The sequence below is a fragment of the Thamnophis sirtalis genome, unplaced genomic scaffold (assembly GCF_051295495.1).
Source record: "Thamnophis sirtalis isolate CommonGarterSnake01/CBP01778 unplaced genomic scaffold, rThaSir2_p1.2 scaffold_13, whole genome shotgun sequence".
NCBI classification, from domain to species: Eukaryota; Metazoa; Chordata; class Lepidosauria; order Squamata; family Natricidae; genus Thamnophis; species Thamnophis sirtalis.
Window position 1 is genome coordinate 24,254,074 of NW_028261393.1, and position 19,711 is coordinate 24,273,784.

General features: G+C 40.9%; 1 protein-coding gene across 1 annotated transcript in view; it reads left to right on the plus strand.

Annotated features, from left to right (window-relative positions):
* Positions 1-19,711, plus strand: part of CSMD2 (CUB and Sushi multiple domains 2) — a 771,224-nt gene that overhangs the window by 51,286 nt on the left and 700,227 nt on the right. Inside the window, exon 2 of the mRNA XM_087728138.1 lies at positions 19,226-19,442. Within this exon, the coding sequence (XP_087584264.1) occupies positions 19,226-19,442 (217 nt within the window). The remainder of the gene's footprint in view (positions 1-19,225; positions 19,443-19,711) is intronic.

The window sequence follows — 19,711 nt, forward strand, 5'->3', positions numbered from 1 at the left end:
TAACAGTGCTCTGTGCGCCTTCAGCATCTAGTCATGCTGGCCACATGATCACGGAGACGTCTTCGGATAGCACTGGCTCTTTGGCTTTGAAACGGAGATGAGCACTGTCCCCTAGAGTTAGGAATGAGTAACACATATGTGCGAGGGGAACCTTTACCTTTTATTTTTTTTCCAATATTAATTTGCTCTATGAAGTAAGAGTTTTGGAATACTGCTGAGTTCTCCAGGACTCTGTTTCTACTGATTTCCTCTGACACAGTGAATCACAAAATAGCCAACAACATTTTAACATATTAAGTTGTGTTAACTCAGTACAGAAAATTTGGTTGAGTAAACTATGGCTTTGTTAACAAGTTGTGGGACCACATTCTCATGAATTAGTCATAACTGAAAACACACCATGTTCCTAAAAAAAGGATCTCTTACTTTCCTTTCCTGTCACTTCAACTCCTCTTCAGCAGTTCCTTCATTCATTGCTACAGTGACAGGATGATAATTGAATTCTGCCATTAAATACACCTACGTGATGATGAACTTCAAAATGTTAGTCTACAATTAGAAGATTGTTGCGTACAATCTTATGTTCATTGAGTACAGAGGCATGGAAAGAACCAAAAGTTCTTGAGAAAAGAGACAAGATCTTATTGGGGGGAACAATGAAATAATCGTCATAGCACCGTTACCACTACTACGTTTGACAAAGTTGCTTTGAAAAACTAAATTACAATTTTGTTGAGAACTGACTTGCCACAGAAGTTTCTCTTTGAGTGGGCTTCAGTAGAACTTCACTTTTGTCATAACATGAGGGGAAAGTATTTTTTGTTTTGTTTTGTTTTGTTTATGTTAGAACTATAAATGAGAATAAATGCTTTTTGGTTGCGAGAGCCTAATAAATTAGCAGGATTTTTTTCCCCTCTGAATTTCTACAGGAAGAAATTTCCCCACAGTTTATCAAACACAAAGCTCATCCTTAGGAGTATCAATACCACCTAAACCAGAGGTCCCCAACGTTTTGGATCACAGGGACCACTAAATTCACAATTTTAAATTCCGTGGACCACTAATATGATCTGCCTAATGACTGGCTGGCTGGGTGTGGCTACATGGTTATGCTACTGGATGGGCATGGCCAACTTGATGCCACTCACATCGAGGGGTGTCTCGACAGCCCTCTACTCACCCCTCCCCTCCCAACCACTCCTTGCCTGCCCTCCCAGGCTCTTTAGGGCCCCAATAGGAAGCAGTTGTTGGAGCTAAGCAGCACCATGAGAAAGAGTTGGCAAAATAGCTGGCTCAGTTCAAATTGGATATGACCAAGAAGGAGGCTCAGCAGAAGCACCTCACTGAGGACTATGAGCATAGGCTTTCCAAGCAGAAGGAAAACCTGCGGGAGTGCAAGGCCAGGTACTGGCGCATGGAGGCTCAGTGGGCTTAGATGGTCAGCCAATTCCAGGCCATGATGCAGTCCCAATGGAACGAGGCCCTCTGGCTCTTCGCCACCAGCGGTGCTTCCCTCCAGCCTTCGCCCAAAGCACCACAATTTGGAGACTGAAGCAGACTCCAAATTGGAATTTCTGCCCCCCACCAACCCACACAAAAAGACCTCAAGGGGGAGACTCTGCAGCAACGCAAGCATTCATTGCATGCATCTAGCCCAGGGGCCGTAGTTTGAGGACCCCTGATTTAGTGCAATATAAAAAATGCAAATAATTTTTTTGCGGACCAACAAAATTTTCTCACAGATCACCAGTGGTCCATGGACCACCAGTTGGTGACTGCTGACCTAAAGAAAACAAAACAAAAAAGTCACTTGGGAAGCTAAGGAGAGGAGTTTCTTCCTAATGGGTTTCCTTGGGACTTCTTTGGGAGGTTACAGATTGCAGGTGATAATATACAGAATTAAAGGACATTCTAGTCATCTCATCTCATTTTTTAAAAAAATCTAAAGCAAATCTTTTCATCAGACTGAATGACAATTGGGAAGAAAAACAATGATGGGTTGCAATTCCTGACTAACATCACTAGGCATGCAAGTTTTTGCTGATGGGAGAGTGGTCCAAAACCTCTGGAAGGGACCAAGCTATGAAAGGATCTACGTATACATTGTAACCATGAGACGCAGTGGCTCAGTGGCTAAGGTGCTGAGCTTGTTGATCAGAAAGGTTGGCAATTCGGCGGTTCAAATCCCTAGCACTGGCTAACAGAGGGAGCTCCCGTTACGTGTCCCAGCTTCTGCCAACCTAGCAGTTCAAAAGCATGTAAAAATGCAAGTAGAAAAATAGGAACCACCTTTGGTGGGAAGGGAACAGTGTTCCGTGCGCCTTCGGACAGCACTGACTCTTTGGATTTGAACCCGAAATGAATACCGCCGCCTAGAGTAGGAATGACTAGCACATATGTATGAGGGGTACCTTTACCTTTATCTATACATTGTAAATTAGAGTAAGCCCGGGATTGAAATTTTTGCTCTTTCTAACTTTCCAAAACCAAAAAGTTTTGGTTCAGACAATTATAGTTAAAACTAATCTGTTCCCAATTAACACTACAAGTCTTTCTATTAGCAAAAACACCCCTACATTGTCATTGTGATTATCATCACTGTTTCTGCCTGGCCCCTTTATGAAGTTTTCTGCACGTTGGAAAGAGTCCAACAATGAGGAAGAGGCTGTGTACATCTGCCACAACAGTGATGTTGTTGCTCAACCATTTGTAAAGGCCATGTCCCGTAGTTGCCAAGCAACTGTTGCCACATTTATTTTTCCTCTCAATCCTCTTCCTGTCCTCCTCTTCAGAACTGAAGCAATTTAGCCACACCCATTTACATTTCTAATGTGATGTCTAATAAAGGGGCTGTTGAATTTTTGCCAAGGTTTTCAGTGTGGCATGAATCATGTTTACCCATGTTTAGCAAGATAGTGAGTTAACGATCAATAAAGGATGTTCTGTTTCCTTTGTGGGAACATTATATTTCATTGCTCCAAAAAGGTTACTGGCCTTTTTTCAGTGTCTTCATGATAGAGAATTTGAATGATTCCTGAGGAAAAAAATGAAACTTTAATTTGCAAGAGTATTGAGAGACTAGTTAAGACAAAGAAAGTTATAAATCCTGAGGAGAAAGGCCTTAATAAAAGCTTCTTTTTAAAAGAGAAAAGTCTTCATTTAATTATTGTGTGTTTGTGTTTGTGTATGAGAGAGAAAGATTGATTAACTGAAGTTTTCTGAGCTCAGAATACTCAGAGGATTATAAAGGAAAATGCCAACATTCGCTTTGAGTCTTGCATGCAAGCTGGGTGCACAGCTAATAGGATACATGTATTCTGACATGGGATTTGCAAAAATATAAACACTTTTCTAACAAAACAGAGGTAATAATCATTCTTCATGACTCCTTTCTGAACCGTTTTTTTTGAAATGTGAAATTTTAATCTGAAGATGGATGATCAAACAGCAGCAACCAATCCCATTCAGATTATTGAACGTGCATGAAACCTTCTGCAACTCCTTCATTTCTTTCCCATCCCTTCTGACTACTCTTATTATTGTCCAATATAATCCAAGCTCACACCTATTATTGTGATGGAGAATATATTGCCTTCCTGGTTGTCAGCTCTGGGGAAGAAATCATATCCCCCTCCCCTGTGCTCTGCAGCAAACCATTCTTCTTCTGGACCTATCTATTTGAAAATGTTTCTTTGCTAAGACCATGAATATGAAATAATTTGAGTGTATTGAATTGAAATATATTATGGTACTCTGTTAGAGGTTTTTTTTCCTGTACTGTTTCCTATGATAGCATAAAAATGTCTGAAACTACTGTTAGTACACTGAAATGAATGGTTGGTTTGCACCACATAATCTTGAGAATTTGCCCTTCCTGGGACGTGTTAGTGGAATTCAGACAACAGATGAAAAAATAAAACAGCAGTGGGGATTTTGTAAGCCATGTATGTATTTGATTTTTATCCCACCACAATCCAAGGTTCAAATGTCCTCTGGAAAACTTGATCTGCACATCTTGAGCAAGATAGGAGCTTAGGGAAAACTAATACGACACTATAGAGCACTGCACACCAAGACAATTAGACACAAGAACAGTTTTTTTCCTGAATGCCATCACTCTGCTAAACAAACAATTCCCTCACCACTGTCAAACCATTCACTAAGGCTGCATTACTACTACTGTTGGTATTCTCATCATTCCTATCACCCATCTCCTCCCACTTATGACTGCAGGACTGTAATTTTGTTGCTTGTATCTTTATGATTTTTATTGATATTGATTGTTTCGGGGTTTCTTATTTGTACCCTAAGACTATCATTAAGTGTTGTATCTTTTTATTCTTGATGATGGTATTTTATTCTCCTTATGTACACTGAGAGCATATCCACCAAAAAGAAATTCCTTGTGTGTCCAATCACACTTGGCCAGTAAAGAATTTTATTCTATTCTAATTATAAATTAATTATGAGAAAATAAAGTTCATGCATTTTGCAAGGAACTCCAGAGGACACATACATAAGGTGACCAGATTTTCAGATTGGTAAAGAGGGACACCTTTGACCGGGGTGGGGGGTGGGGGCTTGATTAAAAATTTTATACAGAGCAACAAAAATTTTCATACAACGCAAAAATAGTATTGTAATTTTTTTATTTCAACATAACAACAATTTACAAATATAAATTGTAACTCTTGCCAAACATCAACATTTTGATCACGTGACCATGAGGATGCTGAACAGTCGCTAAGTGTAAAATGGTCGCTAAGTGTGAAAATGGTCATCAGTCATTTTTTTCAATGCCATTGTAACTTTGGTCACTATACCACCTTTCTTGCCACAGTTCTTAAGTGAATAACTGCAGCTGATAAATTAGTAACATAAGTGAATCTGGTTTCCCCATTTGACTTTGTCAAAAGGTCACAAAAGGCAATTAAAATGACCCCAGGACACTGAAACCATCATCAATACGAATCTGTTGCCAAACATCAAAATTTTGATCGCGTGACCATGAGGATGCTGCAACGGTCGCTAAGTGTGAAAATGGTTGCTAAGTGTGAAAAATGGTCATCAGTCACTTTTTTCAATGCCATTATAACTTTGGTGACTATACCACCTTTCTTGCCACAGTTCTTAAGTGAATAACTGCAGCTGGTATTTTCTATTTTGGATAGAATCTTTTTTTTAAATAGTCTAAGACAATTTAAAAAAAGAATCCACACAGAATAAATTGAAGTAAAACATTTCAAAGTATTGTGCATAGAATTTTTAAAAATGGTTTCACTTCAATTTATTTTGGATAGAATCTTTTTTTAAATAGTCTAAGACAATTTAAAAAAAGAATCCACACAGAATAAAACTTTTAAAAAATCCTATGCACAATAAATAAAATATTATTTTAAAATACATTAAAAAATAAAAGAAAAAAAAACCCAGCTCACTTACTAGCAGGCACAAGTGAGCACTCCAAGTCAATGCAGAATGATATAGATGTTAATACAAAAAACTGAGCAAATTAAAATGGTGAAATTAGTCAGGGAAATATTTTTCAAAGAAACTTTGCCACCATTTTTCCCACACGAGCCGACCTCCAACCTCTGTGCCCCTCCCCTCCAGAAAATCCAGGAAGTAACACTTGCGGCTTCTCTAGCCAAGTATTTCCTGGAGCTCTATGGTACTTGGTCATTTTTTCTTATAAAATGAGGTAAAAGGGGCGGGGGGGTGGTCCGTTTTGTTGCTTTAACGTTTTAATATCTTAAATGAAAGTACTGAGACAGAGAGAGGGATTAGATAGGGTGTCTTTTGTCTTGCCCCTGTTAGGATTTCTTAAGCAAATCCACTGGGCTTTCAACATGAAGCCAGAAAATCGGGGACTTTTTTAAAACGCCCCGGGACACGAGACAAAGTGTTAGAAATCATGACTGTCCCGCTGAAATCGGGACCTCTGGTCACTTTACACATACAGTAATTGAATTAGTCCCTTGTTTTATATATACCTGGGATTTTTGTTACACCAATTAGGAAAGCAATGTACTCATTTCTATTATATTGCTTTGAATGCTCAGAGTTCAGCAGTAATCCCCCCCTTTTTTTTCCTTGGAGCCCAATATATATCGTTTTTTTCAGAATATAAGACACACTTTTTTCCCTCAAAAAAGAAGCTGAAAATTTGGGTGTATTTTATACACAGAATACAGCATTTTTTGCCTCCCAAAATCCTGCCCCTTCACCAAAATGGCCATGCATAGCTTTTAGGAGGCTTTCAGAGAGCCTCCTGGGGGCTGGGGAGGGCAGAAATGAGTGAAAAACAGGCCATTTTTTGCTCAATTTTGCCTCCCCCAGCCCCCAAGAGCACTCTATAAGCCTCCTAAAGGCTATCCATGCCATTTTTTTGACAAAAAATAGGACCATTTTTGTGAAAAATGGGCCATTTTTGCTCATTTTCCCTCCTCCCCCCAGGAGCACTCTAGACGCCTCCTAAAGGCTATTCATGCCCCTTTTTTTGAAAAAAATGGGCCCATTTTTGTGAAAATATTTTTGGGAGGTTTGCAGAGTGAAACATCTGCAATAGGTTACATCTCTTTTTAGCACATTTCCAGGTTGGACAAAAAAAAAATTCTAGGTGCAATTTCTTTTGGCAAATAAAGATCCCAACATACTTCTTGGTGTTAACAAAATTTACACTTGTAGGCTGAATAATTTGTGCATTGCTGATAGCAGACTATATGTGACTACAGGCTTTTTTATTATGCATGTTACATTGTAATTCAAATACTCTCTGTGTGGGCTTGTTTGAAATGAATCTTGGGTCAGAGGCATGTAATAAAATTTGATCTCTTGATTTGTGCCAAAAAGCTGCAAATGGGACTCTAGGACAACACTACGGTTGACAGCATTGAAAGGTGATGAAAATTTGAGCAACACAGGACAGACACAGTATTTCCATCCAATTCACAACACGGGCAGTGATGAGATTCAAATTTTTTTAGTACCAGTTCTGTGGATGTGGCTTTGTGGGCATGTTGGGCATGGCAGTGGAAGGATACTGCAAAATCCCCATTCCCTCCCCACTCCTGGCAGAAGGATACTTTAAAATCTCCATTTCCATCCCACTCTAGGGGAAGGATATTGTAAAACTAATGTGACAAACAAAGAAACAAACTTTGCTAAAGAAATAAAACTTCGGAGACCAGATGGCAATTGTCTAATAGCTCTAAACCTAGAGAGAGTCTCAAGGACTGGATGAACAAAAGTCTCCTTCAATTCTATTTATTTATTTTATTTATTTAGTTTGTCAAACATGTACGAGATGACAGGGATAAGTATAAACATGGACATGAACACAGAAAATGGGTACGAATAAATGGGGACAATAGGACAGGTACGGTAAGCACACTGGTGCGCTTATGCACGCCCCCTTATAGACTTCTTAGGAATGGGGTGAGGTCCACACTAGACAGTTTAAGGTTAAGGTTATGAGGATGTAACAACAGAGTCAGGTAGTGCATTCCAGGCATTGACCACTCTGTTGCTGAAGTCATATTTTCTGCAATCGAGTTTGGAGCAATTTACCTTGAGTTTGTATATAGTGTTTGCCTGTGTGTTATTGTGGTAGTAGTCATTGACAGGTAGAACATTGTAGCAGACAATTTTGTGTACTACACTTAAGTCAGACCTTAATCAGCATAGTTCTAGGTTGTCCAAGCCCAAAATTTCAGTACTCTTCTCATGAAATACCTCTGGAACCCGCTCAATTGTACTATTGTTCGATATACAGTGTGGATTCCAGGCAGACAAGCTGTATTCGAGAATTGGTCTGGCAAAAGTGTAGTTTGCAGTACAATGTTACTGGAGAAGAAGCTTCACAAAATTAGGTTAACAACTCATAATGACTTTTTGGCAATGCTGTTACAATGAGTTCTGGGCCTTAGATTGTTTGAGATGAGTACTCCTAGGTCTTTGACTGAGTGAGGGTCGTCTATGAGGTCATATCCACCCAGCTTGTATTTGGTGTTCTGATTTTTGTTGCCAAGTGTAAGACAGAGCTGTTTGTTGGTTGAGATTTGGAGTTGCCACAAGAAAATAGGACCCCTCAAACTACCCTCCTCACAAACAAGTCCCCGAAGGCGCTTGTGGGGAGGGGGGACACAAGGATCCATAGACAGTAACTGTTTATGGGTGAAGGTTACCCTCTGGTCCTCCTATCAGGTGGGGAAACTGGTGGTTTAAATTGATTGGTTCACATTACAGGCGGGAAACTCAAGAGATCTCAGTGAGCTGTCAGGCAGCTCCCTTTAAAAGAGAGAGCTGCCAGACAGCTAACAGACTTCTGCTTATACCAATCTACCAAATAAAGGTATGTTGTATTAGCTGAGTGTCCTGCCTGTTCACTCGACCCACACTTAACCTATCCATTTCCTCAGAGGTAACTATCTTAAAAAGAATCCGGACATTACTTCAGTTACCATACTGGAGGAAATATGAATGACTTTATCAATAAAATGTGCTAATTGGTTATAGCCAATAGTCAGAAATTCTGGGGACCCTCTTGTCTTGTTTTAGGTGATATATATGCATTTTAGCTCAAAAATTGTAATATTTTACAATGATACCTACATATGTAGTTAATATATGCAATTATAATAGCATATGTTACATTTCTTATTATAGAGGCTGCTTGTTATGCTAGTATTTTATCTTACCTATTTGATTTTACTTTTGTGCAGCATTATCTATTTTAAAATTTTGCTGATCATTGAGCAAATAAATTATTTCATTCCATTTTAATCCTGAGAAGTGAGTTGAGCTGAGAGGAACTGGCACAAAGTCACCTATCCAGCTTTCATCACTAAGGGTGGACACTCACTGTCCTAATTTCTAGGCCAGCTCCTTCACCACTACATCCAACTGGTTCTCCAATTATTGCCATTATTTCCTTTTCCTACTCATCCCCCATGGGGATTAATTCCGTTCTTTAAGTAACTGTCAGCCTTTCAAGGCAGGATAGTTCTAGAACTCTGCTGTATTATTGTCAGGTATGATAATAGAATCATAAGATCGGAAGGATTTTCCTTTGCTCCTATCCCCATTTATATCCATTAGAATCAAGGGAGGGTTATATTCAGCCTCATACTCCCTCCTTTGCCACTGACCAACTAATATTTTACTTTCTCATTTTTTTTATCACTTAACAGACCTGCTAGTGCTTCTTGCATCCCTTTATCAATGTTATTTCTGTATTTCTCTACACTGGTTGATCAAAAGGGGAGTTGTGTGAAAAAGGTTATACTAGCTAGATACCCATGTTCCACTATGATACTATGTGATTGGGCTGGCTAAACTGACACAGCTTGAAAATTAATAAATAGTTACGATTGGCCTGTCCTCTCCCCTTCTCTCCCTCAGGCTTTCCCACAGTAGCCTCTCCTCTCCTATCCCCCTTCTGTCCCTCAGGGTTGCCCAACAGAGGCTTCTCCTATCTTATCCCCTTCTAACTCCTTGACATCAGAGTGTTTTTCAGGTGGGAAGGGGGAGTAGAATGTCTAAACTCCCAGCTTGCTGGCCAGATGAGTCACATGCTGGCCATGCCCACATAGCAGTTGGAACAGAGTTCTTTTCTGGTGGGGAGGAGAAGTAGAACGCCTAACTCCTTAGCATCAGAGTGTGTTAACAATAATATAAGAAATACTAATGATTTGCTGGTTATTTTGAAAAATCCTTTCTTAGTGAGCACCTAGAAGCCAAAAGGAACATACATGCCAAATTTCAAATTTGTAGGCTTTATGGTTCTGGAGATTTCGTGATGATGCTTAAGTGGTGTTTTTATATATATATGTTTTTATATATATATATATATATATATATATATATATATATATATATATATATATATATATATATATATATATATATATATATATATATATATATATATATATATATATGATTTTTATATATATATATATATATATATATATATATATATAAACATATATATATATATATATATATATATATATATATATATATATATATATATATATATATATATATATATATATATATATATATATATATATATATATATATATATATATATATATAAAAACATATATATATATATATATATATATATATATATATATATATATATATATATATATATAAAAACATATATATATATATATATATATATATATATATATATATATATATATATAAACATATATATATATATATATATATATATATATATATATATATATATATATATATATATATATATATATATATATATATATATAAACATATATATGTATATGTTATAATATATATATCTATAATATATATATCTATATATATATTTCGTATATATATGTATATATATATATATATACGAAATATATATATAGATCAACACCAACAAGCAAACTCATTGATTGGATTACAGATTAGGACCATGTATTTGGAAGGCACCAGGCAAAGTGAGGGTGTATGCTGGTACCTGCATCTCAGAAACAAGACTAGGTGGACTGTTCTTGATAACTCTTTCATGTTCAGTTCTCATGATCTTCAAATAGTCTTGGGTCTGAAAAAACAGTGCTGTGGCTTCACACATGTTATAATGAATCAATCTTGGTGACCACACAAGGGATTCACACCCTCTGGATGTTACCATTATCCTTAGTAGCAATTCTCTGGCTAGAGAATTATGGAAGTTGCACATCTGGTAAAGATAGAATAAAAAGGAGTAATCCGGCCTCCCTTGATTTCTTTACAGAGAAAGAAAGAAAACCTGATTGTTGTATAGAGGTGAATGTGAAAAGACTAATTCTTGGGATAAAATTAGCCCTTCAATATATAGAAGTTTGGTTGTTTGTGCTGGTGTTAGGATATCAAAGGAGAGCAAACTTGGAAGCACATAATTAGGAGACTGCCTGCATCTGGCAGACTTGAGACATCCCTGTGGTGACAGAGCCTTTCTAAATTGATACTATCTGCATGTCTTTTCGACATTTCCTGATGGTTGAAATTAAAAGTTGGAAAATCAGATTACTTTCTCTGTCTTTGCTTGCTCTACCCTTACATTGCCACTGTGTTTTTTGACAGCCTTGAGAATGGAAGTTGATGGGAGGATGGAAGTTGCCAGGGAGAAAGGGAGCTCCATTGTCTATCAAAGAGACCTGGAGAAAATAAACTCCAGGTTTTCCTGGAGCTATAGAAGTTTGTTAGCTAGATTTCTGTCCTGCCTCTTTTCCAAGACTTCAAGGGAGTTTACATACTGTAGACATTTCTCCTCATTTTATTTTCACAAGAGCTCTGCTGTGGGCTGAAATAATGTGGCCTTAAAATTAGCTAATGAATGTCCTGGCTGAGGGTGGACTTGAACCTATGCCCCCCTGGTCTTAATCCTGTACCTCCACTACTGCACTGTACTGGCCCTCACAAGGAGGGAAGTTATTATTTGAAAGCACTATCCAGGGGTTCTAGCTTAACTAGCAATTAGATATATTTTCCAGCTTTTATACAGGAGCTGAAGGCAGCATATTTAGTGGTATCGCCTTCCATGTTCTTCCTACAACAATACCTCAGTGAAGCAAGCTTGAGAGAGGAGAACTGGCCAAAAGTCACTGGGAGTTTCTGTGGAGAAGTGAACCTAGTTTCTCTTCAGCCCTGTTCCAACATTTTAAATCAGTGATGGTGAACCTTTTTGGCTCCCGTGCCAAAAGCAGGAGGAGCGCAGGGGGGTCATTCACAGGTGTGCCATACCCATAATGCTATGCATGCGCCCCCCCCGCATGTGCATGAGTGCCTGACCAGCGACATCCACTTTTGGAACGTTTTTTTCACCCTCCCCAGGCTCCAGAGGCTTTCTAGGAGCCTGAGGAGGGCGAAAACAGCCTCCTCCCCCCAAGATGCCCTACGGCCAAAAACAGACCTTTGGACAAACCAGAAGTTCGGGAATTGTAACTTCCAGTTTGTCAGTAGGGGCTATTTTCAACCTCCGGAGCCTTCAGTGGTCTTCAGGAGGCTTCCCTGAAGCCTCCGGAGGACAAAAACTGGCACTATGGACAAACCAGAAGTCACTTCTGGTTTGCTTGTAGAGTCGATTTTTCATACTCTGGAGGCTTCAAGCCTCCAGAGGGCGAAAAATGGCCTCAAAAGAATGCCGAAGTCAGTTGGCCAGTGCACATGCGCACTGGTCAACTGACAGGGCAGCGCCTTGCATGCCCTGACAAATAACTCTGCATGCCATCTGTGGCACGAGTGCCATAGGTTTACTGTTCTGACCCCCCTCTTTGCTCATTCAGAAACGACAGCCACACACACAGATTGCAAAAGGAATGTCTTTATCAGTCCCGGCTCAAGCTGGCTGCAAGCCCAAAATAAACATAGATAAACTGCTCTTACAAAAAGTCTTCACTCAAACTAAATACCAAACAGAGTTATGTGAATCCAGACACTTAGCTACAGGCTTCTCTCAAGGGTTACACACGAACAGAGAACGATGTTGAATGTTGACTTCTGCAACTAAGGCATGGCACCATCAGTCTTTTATCCACAGGAGGAGAGCCTTAACGAGCCCCAGCTGCTTGTTATCTTCTCCCGGGAGCATCCTGAAACCACTGACTGATAGCAGCTCCAAAGGCTCCTACCGAGCCACAACACTATCCCCCACCGCAGGGCCCTTCCCCCGGGTCTGACGGTCTGGATGTGGTCAGAATGGATTGTCCATAAGATGACCCGCACTCATCTCTGTGTTTCCTCCTTTGTAATTCCCAAATACCTGCAGGAACATTCCCCTTGATCCAATGCTCCCCAGGTATCTGGTGGCCACCACATCTCCTCCCGCCCTGAGCGGTGTCAACACCCCGTCCAGGGTCCTCCACCCTCTCCAAGGCTAACCCACCAACCCCCGTGCTGTTGGAGTCTGACTGCAGCTCTAACAGCTCCGGCTGAGCCCTAACACCCTGTCCAGGGTTCTCCACCCTCTCCAAGGCCGACCCACCAGCTCCCGTACTGTCGGAGTCTGGCGGCAGCTCTAACAGCTCCGGCCGAGCCCTAACTCATCAGACCCCTCGCCGTTGGAGTCTGGTGGCAGCTCCACCGACTCCTGCCGGGCCACCACACTATCCCCCACTGCAAGGCCCTTCCCCCGGTTCCAACACTCGGGATGTGGCCCGGAAGGGTTGGTGACGGCCTCCACGGAACGTAGTCCCAGACACTAGTACCCCGCCGGGATCCTAGAAATGAAGTCCTGTGCTGCGGGGAACGGGGTCGGCAAGCGCTGGAATCTTGGCGAAGCCCTCCATGCAGACCTGGCCCATTGACACTGGACACACGACTCCACGCACTTCCGCACATCATTTCTTAAATGGGGCCACCAAAACTGACGGGATGCCAGGCACAATGTCCGGAAAAAACCCCAATGTCTCGCTGCAGAAGCGCCATGAACCTGAGAGAGCACCTGTCTACGGATGTGCCCTGTGGGAACATAGAGCCGGCCCTGATACTTCAAAAGATCCCCTTCCAAAGTCCACGGGGAAGCTGGCCCTACTTCCGCCTTTCATCGCTTCACCCATTCATCACCCCGCTGCGCATTCCGTATCAGAGACTGTATGCTCATGGGATGATAAACTGCAGCGCAGGATGCAATGGGTAGAACAGTCCGAGGTGGAAGCGAGTCCGCAGGGTCAGAGTTCTCTGATTTCCTAGGCAGGGCATCTGCCCTGGGATTCCACATCCCACGAATGTACGCTACATTGTGCGAACGGGGTATCACAGCCGCACAAACGTGCTGGTTGTCTGACACAATAGTTCGTTGCTGAGGGACGTCCGCAATCCACGCAACCCTTCTATTTTTCTTGGGGCAACTCCCAACCAGGTGTCCAAGATCCCCACAGTAGAAACACAATCCCTCAGCACGTCATCTTTCCATCTCTGTACGTGACACTCGAGGTCTGACAGCACCCAACTCCATGGGCTCCTCCCACTCCACTGCAGTCTCTTGATAAACTGGCATGCTAGTGGTCTCTTGGAATGCATGGCGAGTCCTTCGCCTCTGCACCCGGGCATCTATCTGGAGGCACAAGTGGACCAACGCGTTGAACGTTGGTGGCCTGTCCACCCTTGCCAGTTCATCTTGCAAGGCATCAGACAATCCATCTTGGAAAATGTCCATCAGAGCTGGTCCATTCCACACTGAATCCTGGCTACGCAGTTCCACCACAAAACCGCGGTAGACTAAAGCGCGTGTGACTAAAGCGCGGTGACAAAACCGCACCGTCAAAACCGCGCGACAACAGCGCGCCGACAACAGCGCGCCGACAGAAGCGCGCTGTAACATAACCCTAAAAATAACCCTAAACCTAACCCTAAACTAACGCTAAACCTACCCTAAACCTACCCTAACCCTAACCCTAACCCTAAACCTAACCCTAAACCTTACCTTAAGTTAAATCGTGCTTCTGTCGGCACGCTGTTGTCGGCGCGCTGTTGTTGGCACGCTTTTGACGTTCGCGGTTATGTCGTGCCACGGGCTACGCAGCCTGAATTCACTTACATAGTCTTGCAATGAACCACTCCCCTGCTGCAGTGATTTCAGACGTCTGGTTGATGTTTCCCCCTTAATGTGATCCTCAAACATACGCTTAAAGTATTGACAAAAACCCTGGAAGTCATCCAACAAAGGGCTCGGCTGAGTTAACAAGGGGGTAGCCCAACAGGCAGCTGTGCCTGAGAGCAAACTAATAATAAATCCCACCTTTGTCCGGTCAGTGGGAAAGTCCTCTGCTCTCAAACTCAGGAACAGCTGGCATTGTCCCAGAAACGTGGCAAACATGGCCTGACTCCCATCAAATTTATCTGGCATGGCTACTGGGCACTTCCTCCTTGGCTGGGGGTGGGGGTTGCAGCTCTCTGCAGCTGAGAAATTTGGTCAGCCAATACTGCAATTTGCTGGGTCAGTCTGGCATTTTCAGCGTAAAGCTGCTCCATATTTTTATGAATGGAGGTTTGTCGTGGCAGAAGTCAAACTGTTCTGACCCCCCATTTTGCTCGTTCAGAAACGAGCAGCTCCAAAGTCTCCTACCAAGCCACAAGAGTTTGCCATCACGGCCTTAAACAATACAGAAACCAGTTTGACCCTTTGAAACTGAAGGAGAAAATGTACCTTCTTTCTCCACAGTTTTTACTAATTAGAATGTATTCTTATTTCTCAACTGTTGAGTCCAAACTTCCAAATTCTCCTCAGAATGTTGTGTTTTGACCAATTTGAAGGCCCTTAACTTCTTTCACTTGATACTAATGGTGTGGTCTTTCTGAAGTTTTGTTGCCTTCTTTCACATTTTGAAGCTTTGTTTGTTTATTTGTTTGTTTCATATTTTTAATCTTTTGTGTATACAGGATCTCCAAATTCACCTCAAAGTTCTCTTCAGGCAAAAGGAGCCTAATTTATGAAGTACATGCTTGGACAGTATAAAACAGCAATTGCTGAAAGCCAAAATACTAGTTCCCCCCTTCATTATTATTATTTTTAAGTGGTAATGAAAGTACCATTTTGTACATGGAATTTAACCATATCTCCCCAAAACAGGCAAAAGTGGCACATGTTGTACTGAGAGAAGACTGTCTTCTGGTAGCCAGATTCTCTTACTCATTTCCTGTCAAAGAGAATTGATGCTGAATTTCAAAATATGCTGTATATAATAAGCATGTGGGAGTGATTGACACAAAAAATTATCATAATCATTAACATAACATCATGAAGCAGTAAGATGAATTAATTAGAATAAATCCTCTCCTCGCCACCAAATTTATCTTGTGAGCTACCCTGTGAAGTTGGCCAACCAGAATCAATTTGAACATATTGTTTATAGGAAGATTTCCGGCTGACTTTCTCAGACAAAGTCCAAGGCAACATATATTATTGTATCATATAACTAGATATGGCCATAACCAAGATTCTTCCAACTGAAATGGCCCCCAGGAAGCTATTGATGTATCAGTCCCCTTTGATTCACTTCTGTTGTAAAGGGCAGTGTAGCTTCCCTTGGCTGATTTGATTTAATGGCATGAATAAGTCCTCTGTAGTCCCCCTGGAGCCATCCTAATAAAGATGGGCATTTGCATAATCCAGCTATAGATAATCTCTTCTCTTGGGATCAATGTGGACATCAAAGATCTATGAGGGAGGAAGCCCAGAATATCAGCAACCAACCACATAACTGGAGTTAAGTCACTTTCAAAAAGCAGTAATCGATGGGTTTTCTTTCAAGAGAAATACTATTTGGGGTTCCAAGTAATTTTTTTAAAGGAAGTGTTTATAGTAGTGCTTGCTAGTGTGGGGAGAACTGGCACCATTATTTCTCTTTTCTTTGGTTTTTGTTTCCCCTTCTCTCCTTTTCTTCCATGCTTGATCAACAGTTCCTCTCTTTCCTACCATCCCTTTCCCTTCATCTTTCCCATACAACTAGCACCCCTAGGCAGGGATAGCTCCATATCACCAATCTCTATTTTAAGGCATGTTTATGTTTGGTTTTCTTTCTTTCTTTTGCTGTTATTATTATTACTATACTTAATTACATAGACAGCCAGGGATTTAGACTGGATTTGTCATTTTTATCCACCTATTGAGTCCTTCCCAAAGAAATGGTAGAGGCAGATGATGTTGGATAGGTTAACTGTATCATTGCAGGATGTATGCTGTTCCAAGCTGCTTTTTGCAGTTGACTGAGGGTAACTGTCAATCCTAATGGTTCTTTAGTTGTTTTGAGTTGGCACCAGTGCTGGGTTCCTACTGGTTTGGACTGGTTCAGCTGAACTGGTAGTGGTTTGGTGGACTGGGTCCCTGGAACTGGCAGAGACCCATGCTTGCCATACACCCGAACCCATTGAGTTTTGCGCATGCACAGAACAATTTTAATTGCATGCTGCATGCGTGTACATTGAGCATCATGTGCATGCAGCACACATGTGCACACAGCATGCATCACACACATGAGAAAACCGGCAGTAGTGCCTGCTGGAACCCACCCCTGGATTGCACCCAAAGTGCCTATTTCTATTCATACATTATTATACAATTGTATCACAGCGGCCAGCTGTTTCGCCGGATTTGGCATTGGTTACTAGTCGGGCCCCACCCAGGGGCCTAGGACGTCGTAATGTATTTTCGTAATATGCGTGCAGGTCCAAGCAGTGCGGCATTTTGCATTTGACTGATGGTGATTTTGTCAATTTTTAACTGTTTTAAATGTAATTCCAGTGCTTTTGGAATAGCACCCAGTGTGCCAATTACCACTGGAATTATCACTGCTGGTTTGTGCCATAGTCATTGAATTTCGATTTTTAAGTCCTGGTATCTTGCGATTTTTTCATGTTCCTTCTCGGCGACCCTGCTATCACCCGGTATTGCGATGTCTATGATTGTGACCTTATTTTTCTCAACCAGTGTGATGTCTGGTGTACTATGCGCCAGTATTTTGTCGGTTTGTATACGGAAATCCCACAAGATCTTGACCATCTGATTTTCGGTGACTTTTTCAGGCTGATGTTCCCACCAGTTTGTTGCTATTTTAATATTATAATTTTTGCACAAATTCCAATGGATCATTTGTGCTACTGAATTGTGCCACAATTTATAATCAGTCTGCGCAATTTTTTTACAGCAGCTGAGTATGTGATCAACAGTTTCATCAGCTTCTTTGCAAAGTCTGCATTTGGCATCATCAGAGGATTTTTCGATTTTGGCCTTAATGGCATTTGTGCGGATAGCTTGTTCTTGCGCAGCCAGGATTAGTGACTCTGTTTCTTTCTTTAATGTACCTGTTGTTAACCATAACCAAGTTTGTTCACTGTCCACTTTATCTTTTATTTTTTCCAGAAATTGGCCATGCAGTGCTTTGTTGTTGTTGTTGTTGTTGTTGTTGTTGTTGTTGTTGTTGTTGTTGTTGATGATGTTCTTCTTCTTCTTCTTCTTCTTCTTCTTCTTCTTCTTCTTCTTCTTCTTCTTCTTCTTATTATTATTATTATTATTATTATTATTATTATTATTACATTGATTAAATGTGGCGTGCCGTATAAAAATATCACTTGTACTTGTATCACTATATATAATCAGAATCATTGACAGATAGAAGATATGTTTCCACAGATATGTTTCCTTCCTTCAGATGTTAAGGTTAAGAACACTGGTTTAGCTCCCATGAGAAAACTCTGTCCTGTTCTTTTAAATCCCATATTGGCTCTTCTCTTTTGACAAATAACACTTTTGTAGAATTTCACAATAGCCAAAATAAGTAATAGCAATAAGTCAAGAAATTAAACATGAGCCTTGGTGGCGCAGTGGTTAGAGTGCAGTACTACAGGCTACTTCTGCTGACTGCTGGCTGCCTGCAATTTGGCAGTCCAAATCCCACCAGGCTCAAGGTTGACTCAGCTTCCATCCTTCTGAGGTGGGTAAAATGAGGACCCAGATTGTGGGGGAAAATATACTGACTCTATAAACCACTTAGAGAGGACTGTAAAGCATTATGAAGCAGTATATAAGTCGAAGTACTATTGCTATGTACACATTAGTTTTAAATAACTGAATTTAAGGGTCTTCTATATCAACCTAGTAGTTTGAAAGCACATAAAAGTGTATGTAGAAAAGTAGGGACCACTTTGGTGGGAAGGTAACTGTTCCGTGAGCTTTTGGCATTTAGTCATGCCAGCCACATGACCACAGAGATGTCTTCAGACAGCTCTGGCTCTCCGGCTTTGAAATGGAGATGAATACTGCCCCCCTCCCCGAGTCAGGAACAACTAGCACATATGTATGAGGCTTACCTTTACCTTTTTACAACTGTACCAGGGACTAGTCACTATATCCTTGATATCATGATATCTATCATGATAGAGCCAAGGTGGCGCAGTGGTTAAAAGCAGCACTGCAGGCTACTGCTAGATCAGCAGGTCAGCGGTTCAAATCTCACCGGCTCAGGGTTGACTCAGCCTTCCATCCTTCCGAGGTGGGTAAAATGAGGACCCAGATTGTTGGGGGCAATATGCTGACTCTCTGTAAACCGCTTAGAGAGGCCTGAAAGGCCTATGAAGCGGTATATAAGTCTACTGCTATTGCTATTGCTATTGCTATCATTCTCCAATAGTTCTTGAGTTGCCTATATGAAATGCTAGAAAAATGATGCCATTTTAAATATGCTTTGTATTTCTTCTTCTCTCCCAGCCCAGAACTGCAGTTACATTTTACAAGGTCCAAACGGGACAATACAAAGTCCGGGATTCCCGTACGGCTATCCAAATTATGCAAACTGTACCTGGACAATCACCGCCAAAGAGCAGAACAGAATACAACTTGTTTTCCAGTCCTTTGCGCTAGAGGAAGATTTTGATGTCTTGTCTGTTTATGATGGGTTGCCCCAACAAGGAAGTCTAAGAACAAGGTATGGAAGGGGAAAAAATCTCTATCAACTGCAGCAGGAAAATGTTCACATACAAGATGTCTGTTGCCTGGATTAAAACACATAGATGGAGGCTCTTATAAAATGGGGTTTCATTTGTCTTTTATGAAGTTATCTAAATTGTCTGGATTCTACACACTTGATAAGGGCTAAACAAAATACTACTAATTTCAGTGCTATGGTGTGATCAGTACAGTTACTACACTGCTTGAGACTTTTAATGAAATTAATAGGGTGATGACAACCTATTC